The sequence below is a fragment of the Vicia villosa genome, linkage group LG3 (assembly GCF_029867415.1).
Source record: "Vicia villosa cultivar HV-30 ecotype Madison, WI linkage group LG3, Vvil1.0, whole genome shotgun sequence".
Taxonomy (NCBI): Eukaryota; Viridiplantae; Streptophyta; class Magnoliopsida; order Fabales; family Fabaceae; genus Vicia; species Vicia villosa.
The window spans coordinates 9,520,609-9,542,796 of record NC_081182.1 but is presented as its reverse complement, the minus strand read 5'-3'; the positions used below and the strand labels follow the sequence as shown (position 1 = coordinate 9,542,796).

The following is a 22,188-nucleotide window of genomic DNA, read 5'->3' as shown; positions in this document are numbered from 1 at the left end:
CTAAATATTTTTATATACGAAATTTACTATTGATCCAAATATTTTTGTAAATGATACCTAAACAAAAATGAAGTCTGTATACGGGAAATAAAATCTATTATTGATCTAAATATTTTTATATACAAGAAAAGTGATATTTATGATCAAATATTTTTGATCCAAAAATGATATACAGGAAAAAATCTACTATTGATCTAAATATTTATATATACGAAAATTTAATATTGATCCAAATAAATTTATAAATGATAACTAAACAAAAATAATATTTGTATACTGAAAAAATTTATTATTTACGAAAAATAGTATTTATGATCCAAATATTTTTATTCAGAAATGATATACAAGAAAAAATTTACTATTGATCTAAATATTTTTACATACGAAATTTACTATTGATCCAAATATTTTTGCAAATGATACCTAAACAAAAATGAAGTCTGTATAGGAGGAAAAATCTATTATTAATCTAAATATTTTTATATACGAGAAATGGTATTTATGATCAAATATTTTTTGATCCAAAAACGGTATATGGAAAAAATTCTATTATTGATCTAAATATTTTTATATACGAAAATTTAATATTTATCCAAATATTTTTGTAAACAATACCTAATCAAAAATAATATTTTTATACGAAAAAAATCTATTATTTACGAAAAATTGTATTTATGATCCAAATATTTTTTATTCAAAAATGGTATACGGAAAAAAATCTACTATTGATCTAAATATTTTTATATACGAAATTTACTATTGATCCAAATATTTTTGTAAATGATACCTAAACAAAAATGAAGTTTGTATACGGAAAAAAATATATTATTGATCTAAATATTTTTATATACGAGAAATGGAATTTATGATCAAATATTTTTAATCAAAAAATGGTATACAAGAAAAAATTTATTATTGATCTAAATATTTTTATATACGAAATAATCAATTATTTATCAAAATATTTTTTTCTTTTTTAACATTTTATTTAAAATAAATGATGTATCAAAATACAAGTAATAGAATAGAACTCGTGCGTATGCACGGGTTTGTTACTAGTTTGGTTTAAAAAATTTATGATTTATATCAAATATTTAAAATTTTCCATATTAAAAAATATAATTATGTACCAATTTTATAAAATATTCAGTATAATATTATAGATTTTGAAAATAAATCATAACTTTTATATCAGTTTCTTAAAAAACATATATAAGATCTATGCTTTTATATCTGTTTTTTCCAAAATCTAGCATAATCACATACATTTTATATCAATTTTAAAAATATGTAGTATAAAAATAAATAGTGTTGAGATTGTAATTTTTTGTGTTAAAGCATATTATTCGATAGAATGAAGATTATTTTGACAGAATGAAGATTATGACAAAATAGTCTAGTTTAGAGTGTATCGAAATGTCGAAGGAGTTCTCTCGACAGGTATTTCGACTTAGGTCTAATTTTATAGTGTTAACAGAATTAAATGTTTTAACCAGTGTTTTAAAAACTGGACCGGACATCAAACCAGTGAGGATATTGGATCACTGGTTTATTGGTCGAACCACTGTGTCACTGGTCGAACCGCGTGACTAAATCGGATTAAACCGGATAACTCGGTTCAATAGATCGGTCGTTGTAACAAAATTATATAGGTATAAAACATGTCAAACTGGATGCTTTAATCTCTATAAAATATAACTAGCACTTAAATTTTTTGAAAATATCATATCATAAATAAATTTACAAGTTCATAATCTAAATTCAAATTTTAAACATAGATATCACACATAATAAAATAGTACAAAATTATAAAGTAGAACTGCAAACAAACTTTATTCGCAACATAATCTACTTAAATAATATATAATTAAATAGTTTATAACCAAATAATTTTATTTTCTACTAAATTTAATTTAAGGAAGGATAATTGTTTAAATATTGGGATCTTCTTCTTCAATATCAAAACCATATGCAACAAAGTCAACCGTCCGCAACATCTTTATTTTTATTTTTTATTTTTTATTTAAGTTCTTTTATTTTTTTATTTTTATTAAAATAATCAAAATGGCGTCGCTTTAATTTTTTTAATATTTTTTTTGTTAAAATGCAATTAAATCACCGGTTCGTGAAAACCATCGATTTTTCCGGTTATAGCGGTTTACACCGATTTTGACCGGTTCACGTCAGTTCAATGACATATCCGATCCAGCAATTGAACCTGACCGGTTACCTAGCCTGTTCCCAGTTCGACCAGTCCGACCGGCCGGTCCGGTCCGGTTTTTAAAACACTGGTTTTGACTTTTATATTTTGGGCTTTGACTTAGGAGGAAGTAACCTAAAACTATAAATAGATGGAGTAATCCTTATTTTGTATACACTTACATTCACAGAATTGTATAGTTGTAAAGTGAATAAGATTTTCTACAATTTGTGGGCAGAGAGAAATCTTGCAGAAAATATTCCTCTTCCTCTTAATTTTTCCAAACTCTAATTCACTTTTCTTCATAAATTTTCAAAAAAAAATTCATGTTTCTTTTATTGTCATTGTGTAGCAATAAGAAATCACTGAAATTTTTGTAATTATCAAAATAAGAAGTTGGAATGGGTCCAAAAAAGCCCAAACTAGAGATCCATAACTTTTGTAGGCTCAACAACTTTGTTCAGTAATTTAGGCGGTGTTGTTAGTAATAGACCTTGTTTAATATCATTTGGTGAACCAATTTAAATTATGATCCATATTCTTAGTATCCCTAGTTCAATTATGTTTTTTAATAACTTTTTGTATAATTTTTTTCTTCATTGATTGTTAAAATAAAATAAATAGTAATTTTTACGTATGCAAAATAAAAATTTATCATAACTATTTATTAGAATTGAACTCGACGACACTCAAAAGGAATGTAACAAGAGTATTTGTATTCTATAGGCCAAGAGAAAATGTAATATAAAATAATAATATCAAAATGAGAATACATAAGAAAAAAATTAAATCTAAAAGTTTAGAGACGTAATGCTTAATATAAATTCAGACTTAAAAGATTAAATTATTAATATAACAAAAAAACTAACTTTTAAAAAACATTGACTTAAAAACCGCAAAAAATATTTCGCTTAATCCAACTCAACTAAGCCTACTTTTGAGAATAAAAGAGAGGATGATATTAACTTATATTCCGTTAACCAACTTAATTGATAATTTTGTAAGAACATCAAATGCAGAAGGGCGCTTTAAAACCCTTGACATCCATACAAAATTACATACTCAAATTTGCTACCATTCCGATCAAGAACGACTAGTAATATTTTGAGAATGTCAATGCAAGTGGATTCAAATTCCATAATAACCAGAGCCAGAAAAAGAAGATATATCAAGCATTTTACATTACTTTTTTTTTTTTTTTGGCGTTAACCGACCGGTATCCGCGGGGGAAAGGGGCCCCACGTGACTAATCCGGACCCGGGCTCGGAGGCGACGGCACCGTGGCCCCAGGGCGTTTTTGACTCCAGCCGGGATCGAACCCGGGTACTAGCCGGTTCCGTCCCTTTTTGGAGAAAGCTCATTTGCCAACTGAGCCAACCCTTTGAGGTTTGCATTTTACATTACTTTAAACACAGTGATTCATGTATGTACTTATTCAACTTTTAATTTTACAACTTGAAACCATAAGCAAAAACACTAACAACACTTTCTCACCTCTCTTTACACTCTAACAGGCTTCTCAAGAACAGCAGACAAAAAAACATGAGCCTTCCCACTCTCAACTTTCTCCCCACAACCCATTTCAATTTCTTATATCCAAACCTCTCAATCAACCTAGTCAATCCAACTTTCTTCTCTTCACTCCCACAATAAAAATTATCAACCCAAAACAATCCACCCGCCCTCAAAATCCTATCAACATCAAACATCAAAAACTCAAACTTCTCTTCTTTCTCACCAACATCATCACCAATGTTGCTCGAAGCCCGAATCAAATCAAACACATTGTCATAAAACGGAAACCTATGATCCAAACTCGAATACACCGGAAAAAGTCCCCTCGCCGCGATAAACTCACTGAAAGGAGCATTAACATTAAGAGTATTAGTAATCACAGTCACATTCCTCTCCGCCATAACCGCCGCAAAAGACCCCGAACCAATTCCAATATCAAACCCTATCCTAATCCCACCATTTCCTAATCCCAAAACATCATCAACAAGAAAATCATTCTTACTCCTAGACTTAACAAATCTTTGATTCTCATATCCATTCACCAAATCAAAGCAATGTATACAATCTCTATTCAATCTCTTACCATTCAAACACTCGAAACTCTTGCAACTATAACCATTCCAGTTCACTGTTTTGTTACTCACAGCCTTCCATAGCGAAACCGGAAAAGGATGCAGAAATTTTACCTTAGATGAAACCGTTTTCGCGAAACACCTTCTTCTTGGTAGAGGCTCACACTTTTTGAGAATCAGTTTCTCTGCTAAACTCCAATCATCTTGACAGTTTCCAAACACATTGTAATGCATGTAACGAGACAACAAATCAGAGGATTTCTCACATGAATGGCCCACAGATGAAACCATTTCAGTGATGCCGGTTTTCGAGTCTCGACCCAGAGGAAGTTTGTGTGAGGTGAGAAACTCTTTGAGCTCTTTTGCAATGTTGGGTTTTGAAAGATCGAAACTTTCGTATCCGAGAAGCTGTTTTTCTATCTGGGCTAGTTTCTTTTGAGATTTATCGATTTCTCTGAGGATTAACGAGACTTGCTCTGAGATGAGGGAGAAGCTTTTGTGTGGTTGTTGATGAAGTTGTTGTTCGGTTAGGTTGAGATTTGGGGAAGAAGTGAAAGCGTAAAGAGCGAAGAGATTGGTGGTGATGACAGACAAGATCATGAGAATGTTGAGTGCTGAAGAACATATTGTTGGTGTTTTGAATCTTGCTGTTCCATCACCAATTTTCAAAGAAACAGAACCCATTGTTGATATGAGAAAGAGAAAAAGGAGATAGATTGAGTTTGAGGTGACAAAGATTTTACGAGAAATGGAAAATTGTCGGTTTGGATAGTTTCACGTGAGGTTTGTTGTGTATTCGATTGTGTTGTCTTGTTGTGTCACATTGGAATTGAGATTTCAGAGTGATTTTGGTTGCAGAGTTCAGTGTCTGTACATGGATGTATTTAAATTTAAATTGCTTTTTATAAATGCAAGAGACGTTTTTTTGAAATTGATAAGACTTTGTTTTGGACGAAATTGAAGTATTTGTCAGGAGAGTTATTTCTCAGGGACACTATTTTTTTTTTATTAAAAGGACACTATTTTCTATTCTGAAAGTAATTACTCCTTGTACATTGTTGGTCATATGAGCTAACTCATTAAATGATCAAAGGGGTTTGTTTGGTAAGTAGTGTCTAGTTAATATTCGCACAATATCATAAAATAATTTCAAATGGATGACATATTTTCTCTTTTGTTGAGAGTCGTATTTGGAAGTGGCGCAAGTTCAATGATAGGGCTTATCATATGTCTTATGTCTATTATTATCTACTGATTCGAGTGTTCATCTCTTATTGTCATATTTCTAACGTAGATTTAGTTTTTTCGACTATTTGGTGTAGTTGGAATTCTTCTAAAGTTAATGTTTTTTCTTGGCAACTTCTTCAGGATTGTATCTCTACAAGAGTTAAATTAATTAAGAGGGGTGTCTCTTTGACCTCTAAGACTATTTCATGTTCCTCTTGCTCGTTGCACATTCAGTTGTTTTCCCATCTTTTCATGCCCTATGAAAATGCATCATCTGTCTGGTATAGGATCTTTAGGTGGTTATGTTGGTGTACGGTTTGCCTAGTAACACCTTGACCCTTTTCCAAATGTTTATTCTTTCGTCTGGTGCTTCTAGATCTAGAGGGGTTAAGGATGGTTTGACATGTCGTGGTTTGATCGATTTGGAAATCGAGGAATGATATAGTTTTTTAAGGATTTTTTTATGACACCAAAAGACGTGGCAGATATGAGCACCTTTTCGGCTTGGAAATGGTATCATGGTAGGTCTGGGAAAACTCAAGTCCCATCTCGGATTGCCTTGTTAACCCTACTATATTTCTCAACAAATAGGGGGTGAGGGGTTTCGACCTCCATTGGATGTATTCTTGTTGTATTTTTTGTGGTTTTGATGCTTCAACGAATGTTGGTGGATCTGTAATTCTTATCTCTGTAGTTTTTTGTTGTTGTTTTTTGTGGTTGGGGTGGTTTTTTTTAGTATTGTTGTTTATCTCTTATCTTTTGGTCTTAGTAATGACTTTGATACTTCTTTTACGTTTCTCTCGGGATCCGAGAAACAAGAAAGTAACCATCAACCTCCAAAACCTTTCTTGTTTCTAGGATGCTAACAAGACTCATAGAATCCACATTCAACTCCACGTTCGCCAAACCTAATTCCTTTGTGAGAGATAATCCTTCATAAACTCCCAAAATCTTCACCCTATGCGCACTACACATTCCATTAAAACTTTGAGAACTCACCCTTGCAACCTCCATGCATGTCTTGAATAATTACTCTACACCCTAACCTCTTATTTAGCATGCTAGCTCCATCTATATTAAGCTTAACCTAACCCTCCTTCAGTAGATTCCAACTAACCCTAACCACTGATTTCTCTCTATTGTGAACAATGTCATTTTTCTTTATGGCTTCAACGTAGTGTTTACCGTTGTTTTTGCTAACCAATCACGAGTTTAATGAAGCTAGTGAGATTAATTCAAAAAATATTCAAAGCAATTTGTGCAAATAAATTGTATGAAAACACGTGCGTGTAAATTGAATGCAGTCGTTCGTATGAAGACAACTTAAAGACAAATTTTAAATGAAGATGAGCTTTGATAAATGACTAGAAGATTAAATGCAATAAATGACATTAAACTAAGGCGGAGATAATAGACAGAAAAAGTAAATGTTTCATTTAAGGAAACAAGAAAATGATGAAAAGATTGGACGTAAACACATACATGTTTTGCGCGAATTGTTTCGCTCTTTGACTAGGTACTCTAGTTGTATGGAAAGAGTGTATGAAATTTTGTGATATTCGTTACAATGTATGAGTCTGCTATTTGTTCTATTTACAAATAACCGTCAAAGACGGTTCTAACCACTAGGAGTGCTACGTTACATCCCACTTCTGATCTTCAAGTTTCCACTAGCACATCCACGTGTCACCCATGATTCGCTATTGTAACCCACATTTAGTTAAACTGTCTTAAACTTCTCCACGAACTCTTTATCATATATACCAACTTGTTGTCAACGTTGTCTTCGCTCGACGACTCGGTCTTGGAGACTTGCCACGCCTTTAGCCTCTTTGTAGCTTTGTCAACTAATGTACTTGTCGACAGAAGAGTCCAGTTGATTGCCCGTTTCAAAATTTTGGACATGTTTCTAGCTGATCCTAATCTTGTGGATATGCTCTTGTGATTCTTCCAAACCATAAATGCCACATCAGTTGGCTCTCTAGTGATGCTCCATCGATGTTGGATCATAAATGCCCTAAAACACTTGACATTAATGCTTTTACCACTGAATGTTCCTCCATTATGACCTTTTTCGTTGACCTTCAATTAGCTGAAATTCCAATGTAATAAATGGCCCCCAAAAAAATGCCACCTTCGATCATGCATTAGGTGAGATAAAGGTGGTATTTTTTGTAACCACTTTGTCAGTATTTTCCACTTTTTGTACACGTCATCTCTACCATGCTTTTGTCAGTCATCATAACTACCTTTTTACCAAAATGTCACGTCTCAAACGTGTCACCGGCTATCCATCATTACCCCGGTTTCCAAGGCCCTTAAATAGCGAGTAATAATGAAATTTAAATTTATTTTTAATTTCATAAATTCTTTCCCTCAACTCGATGTCATTCAATGGCTCTGAAAGTGCCACTTGTTCACGTTTCTAGAGGAAAAGCTAAACGTTTCACTTCGCTTCAATAATCTTCTATTTAAACACTTTCTTTTATCTTCTTCCCTCGTTTTCACATCTGAAAGAGTAAGAGCGAAAAATCCAAACAGTACTTTTCACTATTTTCTGCCATTTCTAACTTTTCTTCTTTCAAAATCTTCAAGTTAACAATGACACCAAATCGCTCCAGCCAAACGCATTCTTCATTTTTCCATACGGGTTGAGATGGAAAAAGTATTTGCCAGTGGATTTTTAGGACACTAGATCGATCCATGATTGCTCCAGATGTTTTATTTTTGAAATTTTAATTATTTAATTTCAAAACATTATATTTAATTTCCAAAAAAAATGTAAATAATTTCGTTGCTGTAAAAAAATATAAATTAATTTTTTTTTTGAAGAAACCAAAATAGATTATAACAAAAACGGCCCTACAGCTCAAGATATACCATAGAGAACGCAAAAGATTACAACACGATCAAAAGATCAAATACGAAATCCTCACCCTAAACCTAAACAAACCAAAGGTTATTTTTTAATTAGCGAGTTTTGATTTAGGGAACTCTTCTCCTCATCTTTTTTAAATTTCATCGCTTTTTTAGAATCGTGTGTGGTTGGGTTTTATCACTGTATATGTATTTGTTAGATTAAGTTATCCAGTTCATTTTTCTTGTGATCATAATTGTATAAAATTGTAATGTAAAATTAATTATTTGATTAATAAGAATCATTTTTATCATTTTGAGTAAGGGTGGCAAAACGGGTCTCCCGCCCCACCCCACCTTAAGTCCGTCAAAAAAATAGCGGGGCAAACAAGTCCCTCAAGTGGAAATAGACATAAAAATCTAGCTCACCCCGCCAAAGTGGCAAGTTGGCGGCCGACGGACTTGCCTGCATACTTATTTATTTATTTATTCATTGTTTTAATAGATTAATAGATTTTTTTACATTTTAATTAAATTTTTCACTTATTTAAAACAATTATTTAAAAAAATTTCTTTTTAACAAATTTTACTTATAAAATATTACATATATTCACAAATAAACTCATAAAATAAAACCGTCAAGTATTGAAATTACTAGAAGTAACTAAAAAAATGACGGCTTTGGCAGGCGTGGATTTTGGCGAGACAAACTTTGGCGGCTGACGGATTTTGGCGGGACGAGCTTTGGTGGACAGCGGTGCCAAAATTCTAGCCCAACCCGCAATTTTTTTTGCAGGTGTGCGGGTCATCCGGGCGGACTTTTGCCTGTTTTGGCACCCCTAAATTTGAGCAAAATTAAATACAGTTAATTGACACATTGATTAGTTAATTGACACATTGATTATTTAACGTCTTATAATATTATTAGTAAACCAAAAAAAAAAATCAATCCTAAAATTTTGTTGCCTCACCTTATTCTTTTAAAACTCTGATTTGGAAGATAAAAATTTATTTTAAAGCTTGTTTTAAGGTTTTTGTCGATCACTCACTCACTCACTCGCTGGTGTTTCCTAGATTTTATGCCTCACAAATACTTGAGTTTCCCACATTTTTTTCAACTGATGCCAATTGTTGCCGAGACATAAAGTATTAGTTATGCGGTGAACTAAAGGAAATGCAAGCAAGTTTTAGAATTTAGTAACCAATGCAGTAGCATTATGTTATGTTGAAATAAAGTGTTTCTATTTGTAGGTAACCTGTTGGTTAAGCAATTGACTCACCAACTAACTAGTTACACCTAACAAGAAGTACAAACTATTACATACAACTAACTTTTGTAATAACAAACTTAATAAGTTCAAAGACTTAAGAACTAATATAACACTTTGTCGTCCTCACGAGAGTATGAGCAACAGTAGTGTTTTTTCTCCAATTCAGACGTTCTGGACTTTCAGTTTTACTTGTGCTCAAGTTACAATTATAAATTAGTCACTGATGAGCTGTGCGAGAAATTATAGAATCCAAAAAATTACAACATTGACATAGAATTTTATAAGCATCAACTCGACCAAAAAAATTAAAGCATGACTATTGACAGTTCACAATTTTCAAAATTCTGCGATTGCGAGATATCAATTATTATGCAAATCATATGTAGTTATAAACTCAATAATTTAGTCCAAAGATACAGCAAGACATACAGCAGAAGTAATCTGATGCCGCACTCTCTGAGCCAAAAAGAAACTGGACAAAACCCAGAACAATTTCCAGCAGTGAGTACAATTAACAGTTTTAGCTATTGCTTCTTCTCCTCGGCTTTCCTAGGCTGAAAGAAGGGGTAAATAAAACACAAATTAATTAAAACTGCTTAACTATTGGCCCTATTCACAATCAAAAATTTCAAACATTTTAAGGATAATTTTGGGTTTTTCAATCAAATTTGAGTCGAGACTCAACCCTAACCTTCCTTCACCGACATTTCGGCATTTCAGTTGTTCGAAAGAAAAATCACAAACATTGAAGTTAAAATGAAGAAAACTCACTTTTGTGCCAGGTGCGTGTTGAGAGAGTTCTTCATCGGGAATTATAACCGGCCATTGTTCACCTGCTTCACGGAACATCTGTTCGGTTTCTAGAAACTGACCTTTTTCCAGGATCATCTTCGTTATATGGTGCGCCGGCGTCGACGTTGCATCGAAAGCTTCTTCCACGCCGTTAACGAATGTCACCGTGATCTGCGGCGGATGCTCCACGTTTTTACGCTTCACCTCGACTTCGCAAGCGGGGTTTGATTCTTTGGCTTTTCGTGAATTGCATTGAGCGAGAAATTCCATACACGATGCGGTGCGTGGATCCAATGCGTTGAATTCGATTTTCACTCTTGATAGGAACTTCAGCATCTTTTTTTTCTCTCAAATTCAGGAATTGGGACTAGGGTTTTAGGGTTTAAGGATATAAGTTTAGCTTTTGTTCAAAATAATTGATTTTCAAATAACCTGTTAAAAATTTGTCGGAAATGGGTGAAAATAAATTTATGGGTATTTTGATTGAGTTTAAAGGTAGTGCACTGACAGTGTAAATAAACTTTACACATACATTCAATCAAAATCTTTATACTTGCCATGTCATAATAATTTTTTTAAATTAAAATTGTGTTTTAATTGAATGCATGGTTGTGATTGGTTGACAGCCTTTTTTCTCATTTTGATTTACGGCCTTTTAAAAAAATTAAAATAGGTGATAAATAATAAAAAATAAAAAACTTCTATAGAGACAAAAGACTTTTTAATATTTTAAGAAAGTTTTTAAAAACTTTTTTTTAAAAGGGATAAATCAATACAGGCCTATATTATAGGGGTAAACAACTATTAAACTGCATTCTTTCAATTTTATTAATTTTTTTTAACACCGGTATTAGATTTACTTGACGCCTTAATCATACTCATTTGATCAAATTTAATCTCAATCACCACTAAATTAAATAATTATTATTATTTTATCATAATATTATTAAATAATAATTTATTTAGAAAGTAAGAATATTATGAAAATGTCTTGTTATTAAATTGAAATAGTAATGTATTTGTCAAACTCTCGTCAAACTTCAAACTTAGCAGCGTAAGAAAAGTATTTCATATTGTCACATCTGCAACTTATTTTTGGATTCTATAAAAACTAACACCTCAAACTCCTCTTTTGTAAAACCTTAAAACAAACATTTATGTGTTTGTAGTGGTTGTATAATACAAGACTCTTATAGAGTTTGATTGTTGAACTAGTGTCACAAAACACGACGGTACTATCCCTTTCTGAATGATTAAGTTTCTTTAAGATCTTCATCCTTCAAACAACTTGACTGGCACAGTAACAGTAGCCACAAACTCTACTTTGGTTGTTAACAATAGGTTTTCTTAGATGACCGAGAAACTTCACTAAACTCATTAAAAAAAACATATCTAATGTGTTTCATGTCCTATAAATCACCACCAGTCATTGTCAGACTAAGCAACCAAATCGTCATCTTTCTCCCGTCTAGAAAATTGTTAAATTTGAATTTCCCTTCAAGTACCTCAATACTTTTTTAATAGTTTCAAATTGCACTATGTTGGTTGTCTCATGTATTGACTAACAATACAAAACAATTCTAACACTAGCATTATCTAAAAAAATGACTTTTCAACATATGGTGAACTTGATGAAATTGTGTGTATGAAACAACCAACTGGATTTGAAAACACCAACAAAACTGTCTCTAGAGCTTGGTTTGAAAAATTTCAAAGTCAGTTGATCAAGTTATTGGGTTTAAAGCTAGAAACTGTGACTAATATGTCTTCAGCTTCTCGCAACAAAAGACTGACATATACATGTACATGTGAGACACATCCAAAAACAAGAAAGTACTCAACAGAAGGCCTAATTCCACTCCAAGCTTCTACTAGAGTCATGTCTTTCAAAACTATATTTCTTTTCTTCACTCAATATCTCTCTCAAAGTTCATTTGTTTTCTATTCGTTTTCTAATAATGCAATGCAAGTTATGAATATTTTGCAACATTTGCAAGTAAAGCATTTCTATGGTATACACAATAAATTAAGCGAATAATAATTGAAGTAACAAATAATTGAAATTTTGGTTGAGATAATTAAAATTAAGAATATTATACATCAGGGATTAAAAATTAAAAACATAATTGGCCTCAAGAATCATCAATAAACATCTCACCAAATCACCATCCCAGCAGATCAATGTCTAAGCTGATGGAAACTGAAGAAGGCATACTAAATACCTCCCTTCACAAAAGAAAGAGTTCAAAACAAGCAGGCACTTTTGCCTCTACATTCTCTGAAAAAGGTTTCTAATTAAAATGTTTTTGAAAAATAATTGCAATAAATAGTTAGTAGTGCCGCATTGAGTTACTCTGATTCTCCAAGAATAGAGAACAAAACTTCCAACAAAACACCAGATCATGCCTTTTTGGGTCTTCCTCTCTTACCAGATGACTTCACCGGAGAAGATTTAGAACTGCTTTTATTTGCAGGAGCGCGACCGCGCCCTCGGCCAGAACCTTTGCTCTCAGACTCTGACGTTTTGGATGCCTTACCTCGGCCCTTCCCAGAATTTTTACCAGCACGTGATTTCTTAACCTCGGCCTCCCCATTAACTTCATCATCGCTATTGTCACTTTCTTCAGCCTGTTCTTCCTCTTCTTCAGAGTCAGATGAATCTTTTGCTTTTTTCCTCTTCTTTGAGTTGTCAGCTTTCTTTGCACCCTTTTTAGGAGCAGCAGCCTTCTTAGGGACTGGAGTTTTACTTACAGGCTCAGTACCTGCAACATGAACACAACGAACTCAGTACAATATAATATTGATGCATTTGAGACAGCTAGTATTAACTGATGAAGTTTTTGATACACTGTACATAATTTGAACTGTAAAATTTGCATACCTTCACCAACAGCTTTGCCGTCATGTGTATCAAGCTGCAGAAAAAAGATAAGTTAGGAGGAGTTGTACACTTCATCATATTATATTATAAAATATAATGCTAAAGACAGTACAGTTCAAAACAGGACACACAATGTACAAATTTGTGATTACTACAAATCACAGCTTCTCAAAAGATTGCTCATAGTGTTGAATAGATTAGATATTGCCTATAGGAACTGGAGAGAAAGAAGGAAGAAAGGCAACAAAAAAAAAAAATACATTTCGCAGAAGAATCTACTGATTTATTTAATTAAAATTAATACAAATAACTCATGGCACAGTCATTATGATCCAAGATGGCAAACAAGCAGGCAGCTCAAATATGGTCTAAAACATAATATACCACAAGAAACAAGCAGCTCAAATATAACCTACAGCATAAAATCAGACCATGTTTAATCGTTTGTGAACTCGATGCATGATTGTGAGCTTGTGAACTTCTAAGATAATAGATCAGATTTAAGAGTTACCTGGTCAAGTCTTTCAGCAACATTTGCTCTGTCAACCACAACCATGGAATGACCCAAACCACAAGCAACACTGTTTGGAAATAAGAGAAAATTATTTAGACAAATTCTCATTTTGATAAGTCATGAAGACGAGATTTTATTTTTGAAAAAAAGGTATTTGAAAAACTAAACTTTAATAAATTTGGCAGCTCACTGATATGAAACAAACAGCTTAAGTTTTATCATAAATTTGTATTGTTTGAATTATAAACTGAAGATACTCAAATGGAAAATAGAATATGAACGAACATTCGAAAAAAGGCATCAAAAATTCCAGACAAAGGGATTGAGGCTTACTACCTACATTAAATGAAAAATTATATATATATATATATATATATATATATATATATATATATATATATATATATATTTTGGAGTCGGTGACCTAATGGAAAGTGCAGATGATTAACATTATTTTTAGGATTAAACTTAATATCAAGTGATAGATCAGGTCAACAAATTCAATTGTTGAATAATAATGGTTTAGCATGCTTAAACTTAATAAATTCATCTTCTACATTTTGACAAGTCATTTCGTACTGCTCAATGTGATCCTTCAGAGTTTTCATTGTCGAATATTTTGACAAGGTGGAGTTATTCAGTTACCATGCATTTTCAAAATTAGGAGGATCTGTTATACTTTGTTTAATTACCTGTATTTGGAGATTATTATAATAAAGAAAAAATGATTCAGTAATGAAATAGATATTGTCCCGCTACTTAAAAATTTCTGAATATGTCACTGACCTCATGACATGCATACCCTCAAGTAAATCCACCTTTTTGGGTACAGCTGAAGACCTATGGGACAAGTGCAAACAGGATTAGAAAATTATAAAATCAAAAAAACAAAAAATATTGTTGCTAAAACAGTTGTATAAAAACATACTTCTGTCCAGCAGGTCCGTATCCCAGCTCTCCATTCTGAGCATGACCCCAACTTATGCACGAGGAATCAGCCCCAACAAAATGGTGCATACCCCCTGAATCCATGCATCGTATATTCCAACCACTGTTTACCAAAATAAATATAGACTATTTATTCAAAATGAGGAAGTAAATGACGGGGGAAACTTGTCCTACACATAGATAGAACTTTCATTCAAACCACGGAATAAAGCACAACCTTAAGTCCATTAGAGGCTTCGGGTACATCCAGTCATCACCTGTGTTCTTTATTTTGCCCCACATGTACAACTGCCCTCCAGCTGAAATGAAGAAAAAAAACACCACTGTTAAATAGGGATACTTAAGTCACAAATAAATTATATCTTGGCCGCCACTCAACCACTATTTCATATCACGGTTAAAAATATTTGTTGTTGATAGTTGATACAGAATTATAGATACAGCATCACATTCACTTTGGTAACCAATCATCGTTAAATCAGTATCATATGTTCATACCAGTTGCATTATCAGAAAGAAACATAGAATACAGCCATCAAAGAGGCACATATATCAGTGAACAGTTTTCAAAAAGGAGACTTGAATGTGTTAGAGATGCATACCTGCAGTACAAGCAGAATTCATAGAACCTGCTGAAATAATGGCATCAGGAGGTAAAACATTTCTATTTGTGAAAATGTCAATACGACGTGGAGCAAATTCATCCTTCTGCTCTCTATGTCCTAGCCTACAGATTTTTTAAAAATAAAAAGTTGTAATTCTGAGGGAGAATGATGATAGTTGCAATTTCACGAGAATTCACAAAACATGGACAGCCCAATATGAAAACAGCCACCAACCTTCCGTAACCACCATAACCCCACCTGTACAAATGAATACGTAACAGATTAGAACCTACATGTACACAAATGGAAGTAAGATACTGAGAGAAGACACTAAAGGTTTACTCACGTGTAGACAAAGCCATTCTTGTCCACAGCCACTGTATATACAAATAAAAAATAATAAGATATAGTAATATACAAGGTCTAATAATCAAGATCTCAAAATAACAACCACCTGTGTGATTCGATCCACATGCCACCTTGACAATAGTTTCACCTGCAAGGGAAGCTATGGCTCGAGGGCGTGGCTGTGGTTCATAAACTAATTTCACAGAGCTTTCTTTCATATTATACTGCACAAGCAAATGCAACATTATGTAAATCTTTCTTGCGGCACCAGGCATACAAATGTATGTTATTGAGAGAAGAAAAGTTAATCATACAGGAATGAGAAAACAGGTTTTAACTTATAAGTGAACAAACAGCACCTAAATAATTATTATGTAATTACTAGTTATATATCAACATCTATATTAATTAATAACATTTGTAACTATTAGGTATATATGCTACAAACTGTGTTAAAACATGAGCTTGCCCCAACAATGGTAACTCAATAGCCCCAGCCTCCATGGACTCAGCATCTGAACAACGCAGCATGTCTGGACACTCAACTCTTGGAACAACAAAAACCATAAAATTCAAACATCTTCCTCATTCATACCTCATTATCTGTCCCATGCCCAAGCTGCCCATACTGTGGAAGCCCAGCAGTCCTGGCAATCATAGTAAAAGCAAGAAATGAAACTTAACAACTACTGCAGTCAAACAAGAACAAATATCCACAATCACGGATAGAGACTCAAGAAACCTTAATACAATTTTCAGAAACCATACAGTATAGAAGCTCCTTCAACTGAAGATAACCAGACAGAAAAGTCGGCACCGCATGTAGCATATTTAACTTCAGAAACAACACAGCGAATGGGAGATGATTCAATTTCTGCACAAGACAGACAAGGTTGTATATCAAATAGACACTATTTTATGGGATAAAAGAAACAATGACAACATAAACTTTGGCAGAGTAACTTTACTATAGCAACTTTACTCCATTGCACTATAAGTTGTCACTCCACTGACAATGTAACATCTAAACCAAGCCTAAGATAAGCATGGATCACATTAACTAACAACAATCACCTGTTAAAATGTACACAATGGAAATAAGATGGCATATTTTTACCAAATACTTAATAAAACATACCATTTTTTACAGAACCCGAACCTAGCTGTCCATGTTTGTTCCATCCAAATGCTAGGGAATTTCCATCATCTGTAACTACCACTGTATGGCTCTTCCCAGATCCAGCTTGAACAATTTTGTATCTTTCAAGTCAAATATAAAAAAAAAAATTAAGCATAACAATAAATAATAACAGGAGAAAGAACAAGATGCAAAACTTATAAAACACCGACTCTGGCAGACAACCGGACACTCTGACACCGATAATGACAAAAACATATGACACCGACCCCGCTAAAAATTAATGTCTTTAATATTGCTTGATAATATTGCTTCAATCCATGTTTATGCCAGATTTGTCGAAAAAATGTATAGGTGTGTTGAAGCAAAAAAAAAAAAAACAAATTCTTTTTGAAATGCCTATCTAAATTGGCTAACAAGTGTCGTATGTCATACAGGAGTCAAACACAAATTTAAAGAGTATCTGAACAAAACAAAAAATCATATTTAAGGGTGTTTGTTACACTTGTATGACTTTTCCGACACAAGTGACATACAAGTGTGTCAGACACCGCAATATGCCTATTCCTAAAGGTGTTTGTGTTTCATAGTGAAAGAAACGGGTCAAGTAAGACCATTACCAAAATAAACAGTTACCATGAGTTACAAAGTCAAAAACAAAACCACCCCATAAACAACACAATCAGAACATACACAAGACATGAATAAGCACAACTGTATATAAAAAAACAGAAAACACAAACTCACTTTGAAAGTGCAGACACCACAGTTGGCCTATCACGCTGAATAGTATCTCCATGACCCAGTTGCCCTTTCTGCACACCAATCTCACAAATCAAAAACACACAAACATAAACAAATAATTTCAAACACCCATTACAACTCAACACTCATACATCATTACGTCCCCATGTATAGCATCTCCCTTCAACATCCAATGCCAAACAATGACAAGACGCTGCAAAAAAAAAAAAAAAACAAACACTCTAACATTTACACACATTCTATACACAGATCAGAACAACATAAAATACTTAAAATAAGAAAGCAAGAAACTTTACCGCAACCAGAAGCAACGTAACGAATATCAATCCCAACGAGAGGCCTTAACCGCGACGGAGAGACCAAGTTCCCCTCAGGCGGACCTTTCCGACGACCAACGGTATCCCAACCCGTGGCACCACAGAACAAAAGCTCTCCACCTTTCGGAACTTCGTTCTCTTCCACAACCTTCTTCTCACCTTCGGAAGCAGACATTTCCCGTTCACTCCGGCGAGAGTAACGGTCAAAAAAGTTTTTTTGGGAAATTCAAAAAAAATATATGAAAATGACAGATCTAACGGCTAGAATTCAAATCTAGTGAAGAAAATGGCGGGAAAGCTGAGAAGAGAGGAGAGAAACCGGGTTGGTTTTTGCAGAAACTACAGTGAGAGATGAAGAAGAAGAAGAAGTGAAACCCTAATTCGATTTAATGATAAAATAAAAAGAGAAAGAGAGGGTGGTAGTTAAATAGACACAACAAAAAGGACTGGATTGTCTTTGGGTTTAGCAACAACTCAACTTTTGATTTTCAAATCAAAATCAAAAGTTATTATAAATATAAATAAAATCACAATTATAGATAAATGAAATAATATATAGAGAAAATGAAAAATTATCATATGGAAATTTTGTTTCGATTTTGGATGCACTGGCCACTAAGGTCGCTTTCATGAGATTTTCTTTTGTTGACTTTTGAATGATATTATAATTAAAATTTAATTTTTATATTATTTATATAAATTTCATGATTTTTTTATGACTTTGGAATAATATTATTTAATTTTATATATTTTATATATTATTTATTATAGTTTCAATCATTTTAAATTTATGAAGTGACAATGAAAATTTGAGCACCATGTCCAGAATCATGGGCGGATCTACAGCCGAGCACGTGTCTGGACTCAACCCCTCTTCTTGTTGTATATTCTCCATTTAATAGTCAATTTTTAAACAACACTAGGAGCAACATTAGTAATTTTTAGATAAAATTAAGGGCAAAATTAGTAAAAATAGAGTGTGAAATTTTTTGACAAAATCAAGGGCAAAATTTTTAGACAAAATTAGTAGACACGTGGTGTAAAATTAGTAAAAGTAGGGTGTAAAATTTTTGTCCAGGCTCCCTAAAATTTTTGGCTCCGCCACTGTCCAGAATATGGCAATTTAGGAGGATACCAGTAAGAATGAAAACTTCAAAATGAAGGAGGTGTATAATAGCTTATTAATTTGTGACCAAAAAGTGGAATGGAGGAACTTAATGTATGGTAATATGGCGCGACCTTGAGCGTGTTTTATTTTATGGATGGCTTGCCATGAAAAACTACCAACAAAGGATAGATTACTGAGATTTGGTATGCTTGATAATATGACTTGTTGTTTCTGTTTAGAGGATGAATCCATTTATCATATCTTCTTCATGTGTCCTTCAATGAGGCATGTTTGGAAGGAGGTTCTGGATTGGATACAGGTTCAACATTGCCCTAGAGAATGGAGACTTGAACTGTAATACAGCACACTAAAGGGAAAGGTAACAAAGCGGACATTATAAAAACTGCAATTGCAGAGACAGTTTATATGTTATGGACTATCTGAAACGATAAGTGTTTTAGGAATAAGTTGAACGACAAGGATATAGGAAAACGAATTATAGATACCATTGTGTATAGAACGTGGAGTAATAACACGAAACTTAGGAAAAATATAGTTATCCTAATGTTAGATGGGTGACAGCTTTCTAGTTTTTTCTTAGTCCTTTTGAATTTTGGTTGCTGGATCCTCAAGATCGCTTGTACTTATTTATTTTTTTGAGTTAATCATTTATATTAAGTTCAAAAAAAATTAAGCACCAACCCTACATAACAATTAAATTATATATATATATATATATATATATATATATATATATATATATATATATATATATATATATATATATATATATATATATATATATATATATATATATATAACTTGTTTTAGAGAGATGTATATACAGTAGATACAGGTAAATATAAAAATATATATATGGGTAATGCTAACTTGTGTTTTAAGGGCATGTGTTAATAAATTCATAAATAAAAAATTTAAGTTAAATGTAGACATTTTGTGTTAGAAAATTGTATACCAATTTGATTAAAAGTCTATAATTATCATTTTTTTTGTTTTTTCAATACAAATTTTTCATTTATGATTTCTTAACATGTATCTTTATTAGGGATGGCAACGGATCGGATGCGGGTTTCACACTACTCAAACTCGCACCTGAAATCGGCACCCAAACCCGAACCCAAACTCAAATATTGTTCGGGTGGCAAAATAACACCCACGCCACACCCGTTGGATTTCGGGTTTTTTCACCCAAACTCGAACCAGTAACAAAATACACAAAATACATTTTTCCTACAATTTTTTTACAACTTTCCACAATATTATATATATATATATAAGCGGGTGTGATTTCGGGTTTTTGGTGCGGGTTTCACACTATCCAAACCCGCACCTGAAATATCGGGTGGCACCCAAACCCAGTCAACTCGAATTTTCACCCGTTGACTCGGGTTCGGGTGCGGGAAGGCCCCGCGGGTTTGGGTCTGCTTGTCATCCCTAATCTTTATGGCACAAGTTAGCATTATCCAAAAATATATATAAAATATCTAACCATTAAATAGGATGGTCATTAGCTCCATAAATTGTCCTTCATGTTACTAGTATTTATCCAATGAAATGATTTATTAGTAATAAACAAATGTCTCGCACGAAAAAGGATGTGTGTTTGGGGAGGAACCAATAATGGAATCTTCTCAATTGCTTTTGTTTGCAATGGTTTAACCAACAATGAAAATTTTATATATAGTGTGGACTAGAAGACCATTTGAAAACTTCAAGTGCTTGAAAAAGGATGTGTGTTTGGGGAGGAACCAATAATGGAATCTTCTCAATTGCTTTTGTTTGCAATGGTTTAACCAACAATGAAAATTTTATATATAGTGTGGACTAGAAGACCATTTGAAAACTTCAAGTGCTTGAAAAGGTCGGAAATTTCACTTAGTTAATACATTACAATGACCCGAAGACGGAAAAATTTATGGCTCAAAGAAACATATGTAGTCTTGATTGTGTTGGTGTGAAGGAAACCATAATCCACGCTCTTAGAAATTGTTAAAGTGTGCAGCAGATATGGAAAGAGTTTGTCCATCCAAACAAGTGGGACATTTTCTTCAATTCTAGCAAGGAGGATGGCTGACATGGAATATGAATCTCAACAAGTGCTTGCAGAAGGCAATTTCTTGGTTAGAAACATGGGTCATAGCATGCCATGTATTATCAAACACCAAATGAAATGGAAAAGAGAAAGTCAAAAGTGGATAGAATAATCAAGCACCGTCTTGATGATGGATTGCAAATAGAATATTTAAATGCTAAAGATCCCAAGATTTCGTGGGACAAAATTAAAGCAAGATTTGGACATTAGAAAAAGATCTCGTTACCCTCATTAATGGACCAGTGGAACTAGTTAAGGTTTCAAGATTATAAAAGTATCATCGAATATAACTCTGTTATGCACCAGATTATAGCACACCTAGAATTTTGTGGCACAATAATAGCTGAAAAAGAAAAGTTGGAAAAAACTTTTTCAACTTTCCATGCATCCTAAATATTATCGCAACAACAATATAAAATGAGGGAATTTGCATAATATTCTAATTTAGTTGCAGCCTTATAGTGGCAGAATAAAATAACGAGTTTCTTATAAAAAACCATCAGTCACGACCCACGAGAATAATAACATACCCTGAAATTACTGCCACGACCCTTAATTGTGGGCATGGTGGCTTTAATCGTTTTAAAAGACGTGGTGGTCTTGTTCGTTTTGATGGTAATAATGGTCATGCTCGTTATGGTCGCAGTCGAGAAGGATATCATGGCCGAAACCTTTTCCACGATCGAAACCATTTTTCATGGTAAAGAACGTGGACAAGGTTATAGAATAATTATAGAACTCCCGTATATGACCAAAATAAATGGAATCGCCAAGGAAAGGGTAAGTATATCCAAGAAGGTCCCTTGAGGAATTATGAAGATACATGTTATAGATGCGGGGAAAAAAGGTCACTGGTCTAAAGTGTGTAGAATACCAAAACATTTTTGTAAAAGACAAATAGCATATGTAGAGGAAAAAGGAAAAGAAGTGAATTTTAATGAGATTTAACCCATAAATGATAATAGTGAAACATATTAAGTAACTATTTGAATAATGTTTGATGTGCTTGTATTACTTT

The 22,188-nt window shown here is 33.1% G+C and overlaps 2 protein-coding genes and 1 pseudogene across 2 annotated transcripts; all 3 read right to left on the bottom strand.

Annotated features, from left to right (window-relative positions):
- Positions 1-3,615: 3,615 nt before the first annotated feature.
- On the bottom strand, positions 3,616-5,197 carry LOC131654873 (probable methyltransferase At1g29790; annotated as a pseudogene).
- A 4,720-nt stretch (positions 5,198-9,917) lies between these two features.
- Positions 9,918-10,897, bottom strand: LOC131654872 (uncharacterized). The gene is made up of 2 exons (XM_058924795.1): positions 10,413-10,897; positions 9,918-10,195 (listed from the first exon to the last, which is right to left on the bottom strand). The coding sequence occupies exons 1-2, from the start codon at positions 10,767-10,769 to the stop codon at positions 10,166-10,168; spliced, it is 387 nt and encodes a 128-aa protein (XP_058780778.1). The 5' UTR covers positions 10,770-10,897; the 3' UTR covers positions 9,918-10,165.
- A 1,590-nt stretch (positions 10,898-12,487) lies between these two features.
- LOC131660252 (uncharacterized) lies at positions 12,488-18,416 on the bottom strand. Its single transcript, XM_058929458.1, has 16 exons — positions 17,929-18,416; positions 17,764-17,825; positions 17,615-17,682; positions 16,868-16,989; positions 16,498-16,603; positions 16,325-16,376; positions 15,836-15,953; positions 15,728-15,758; positions 15,616-15,639; positions 15,379-15,503; positions 14,994-15,075; positions 14,757-14,879; positions 14,615-14,668; positions 13,826-13,895; positions 13,315-13,348; positions 12,488-13,195 (listed from the first exon to the last, which is right to left on the bottom strand). Exons 1-16 carry the CDS (start codon positions 18,122-18,124, stop codon positions 12,834-12,836), a joined length of 1,629 nt encoding a protein of 542 aa, XP_058785441.1. The 5' UTR covers positions 18,125-18,416; the 3' UTR covers positions 12,488-12,833.
- Between the last annotated feature and the right edge of the window lie 3,772 nt (positions 18,417-22,188).

Excerpts from the sequence above, each read along its gene's own strand:
- LOC131660252 (XM_058929458.1), bottom strand. The coding sequence starts at position 18,124 with ATGTCTGCTTCCGAAGGTGAGAAGAAGGTTGTGGAAGAGAACGAAGTT. Across the intron at positions 15,076-15,378 it reads GAATTCTGCTTGTACTGCAG|CTGGAGGGCAGTTGTACATG; the intron begins GTATGCATCTCT and ends TCTTCATTTCAG. Across the intron at positions 14,880-14,993 it reads AAGCCTCTAATGGACTTAAG|TGGTTGGAATATACGATGCA; the intron begins GTTGTGCTTTAT and ends TTTGGTAAACAG.
- LOC131654872 (XM_058924795.1), bottom strand. The coding sequence starts at position 10,769 with ATGCTGAAGTTCCTATCAAGAGTGAAAATCGAATTCAACGCATTGGAT. Across the intron at positions 10,196-10,412 it reads AACACGCACCTGGCACAAAA|CCTAGGAAAGCCGAGGAGAA; the intron begins GTGAGTTTTCTT and ends CCCTTCTTTCAG.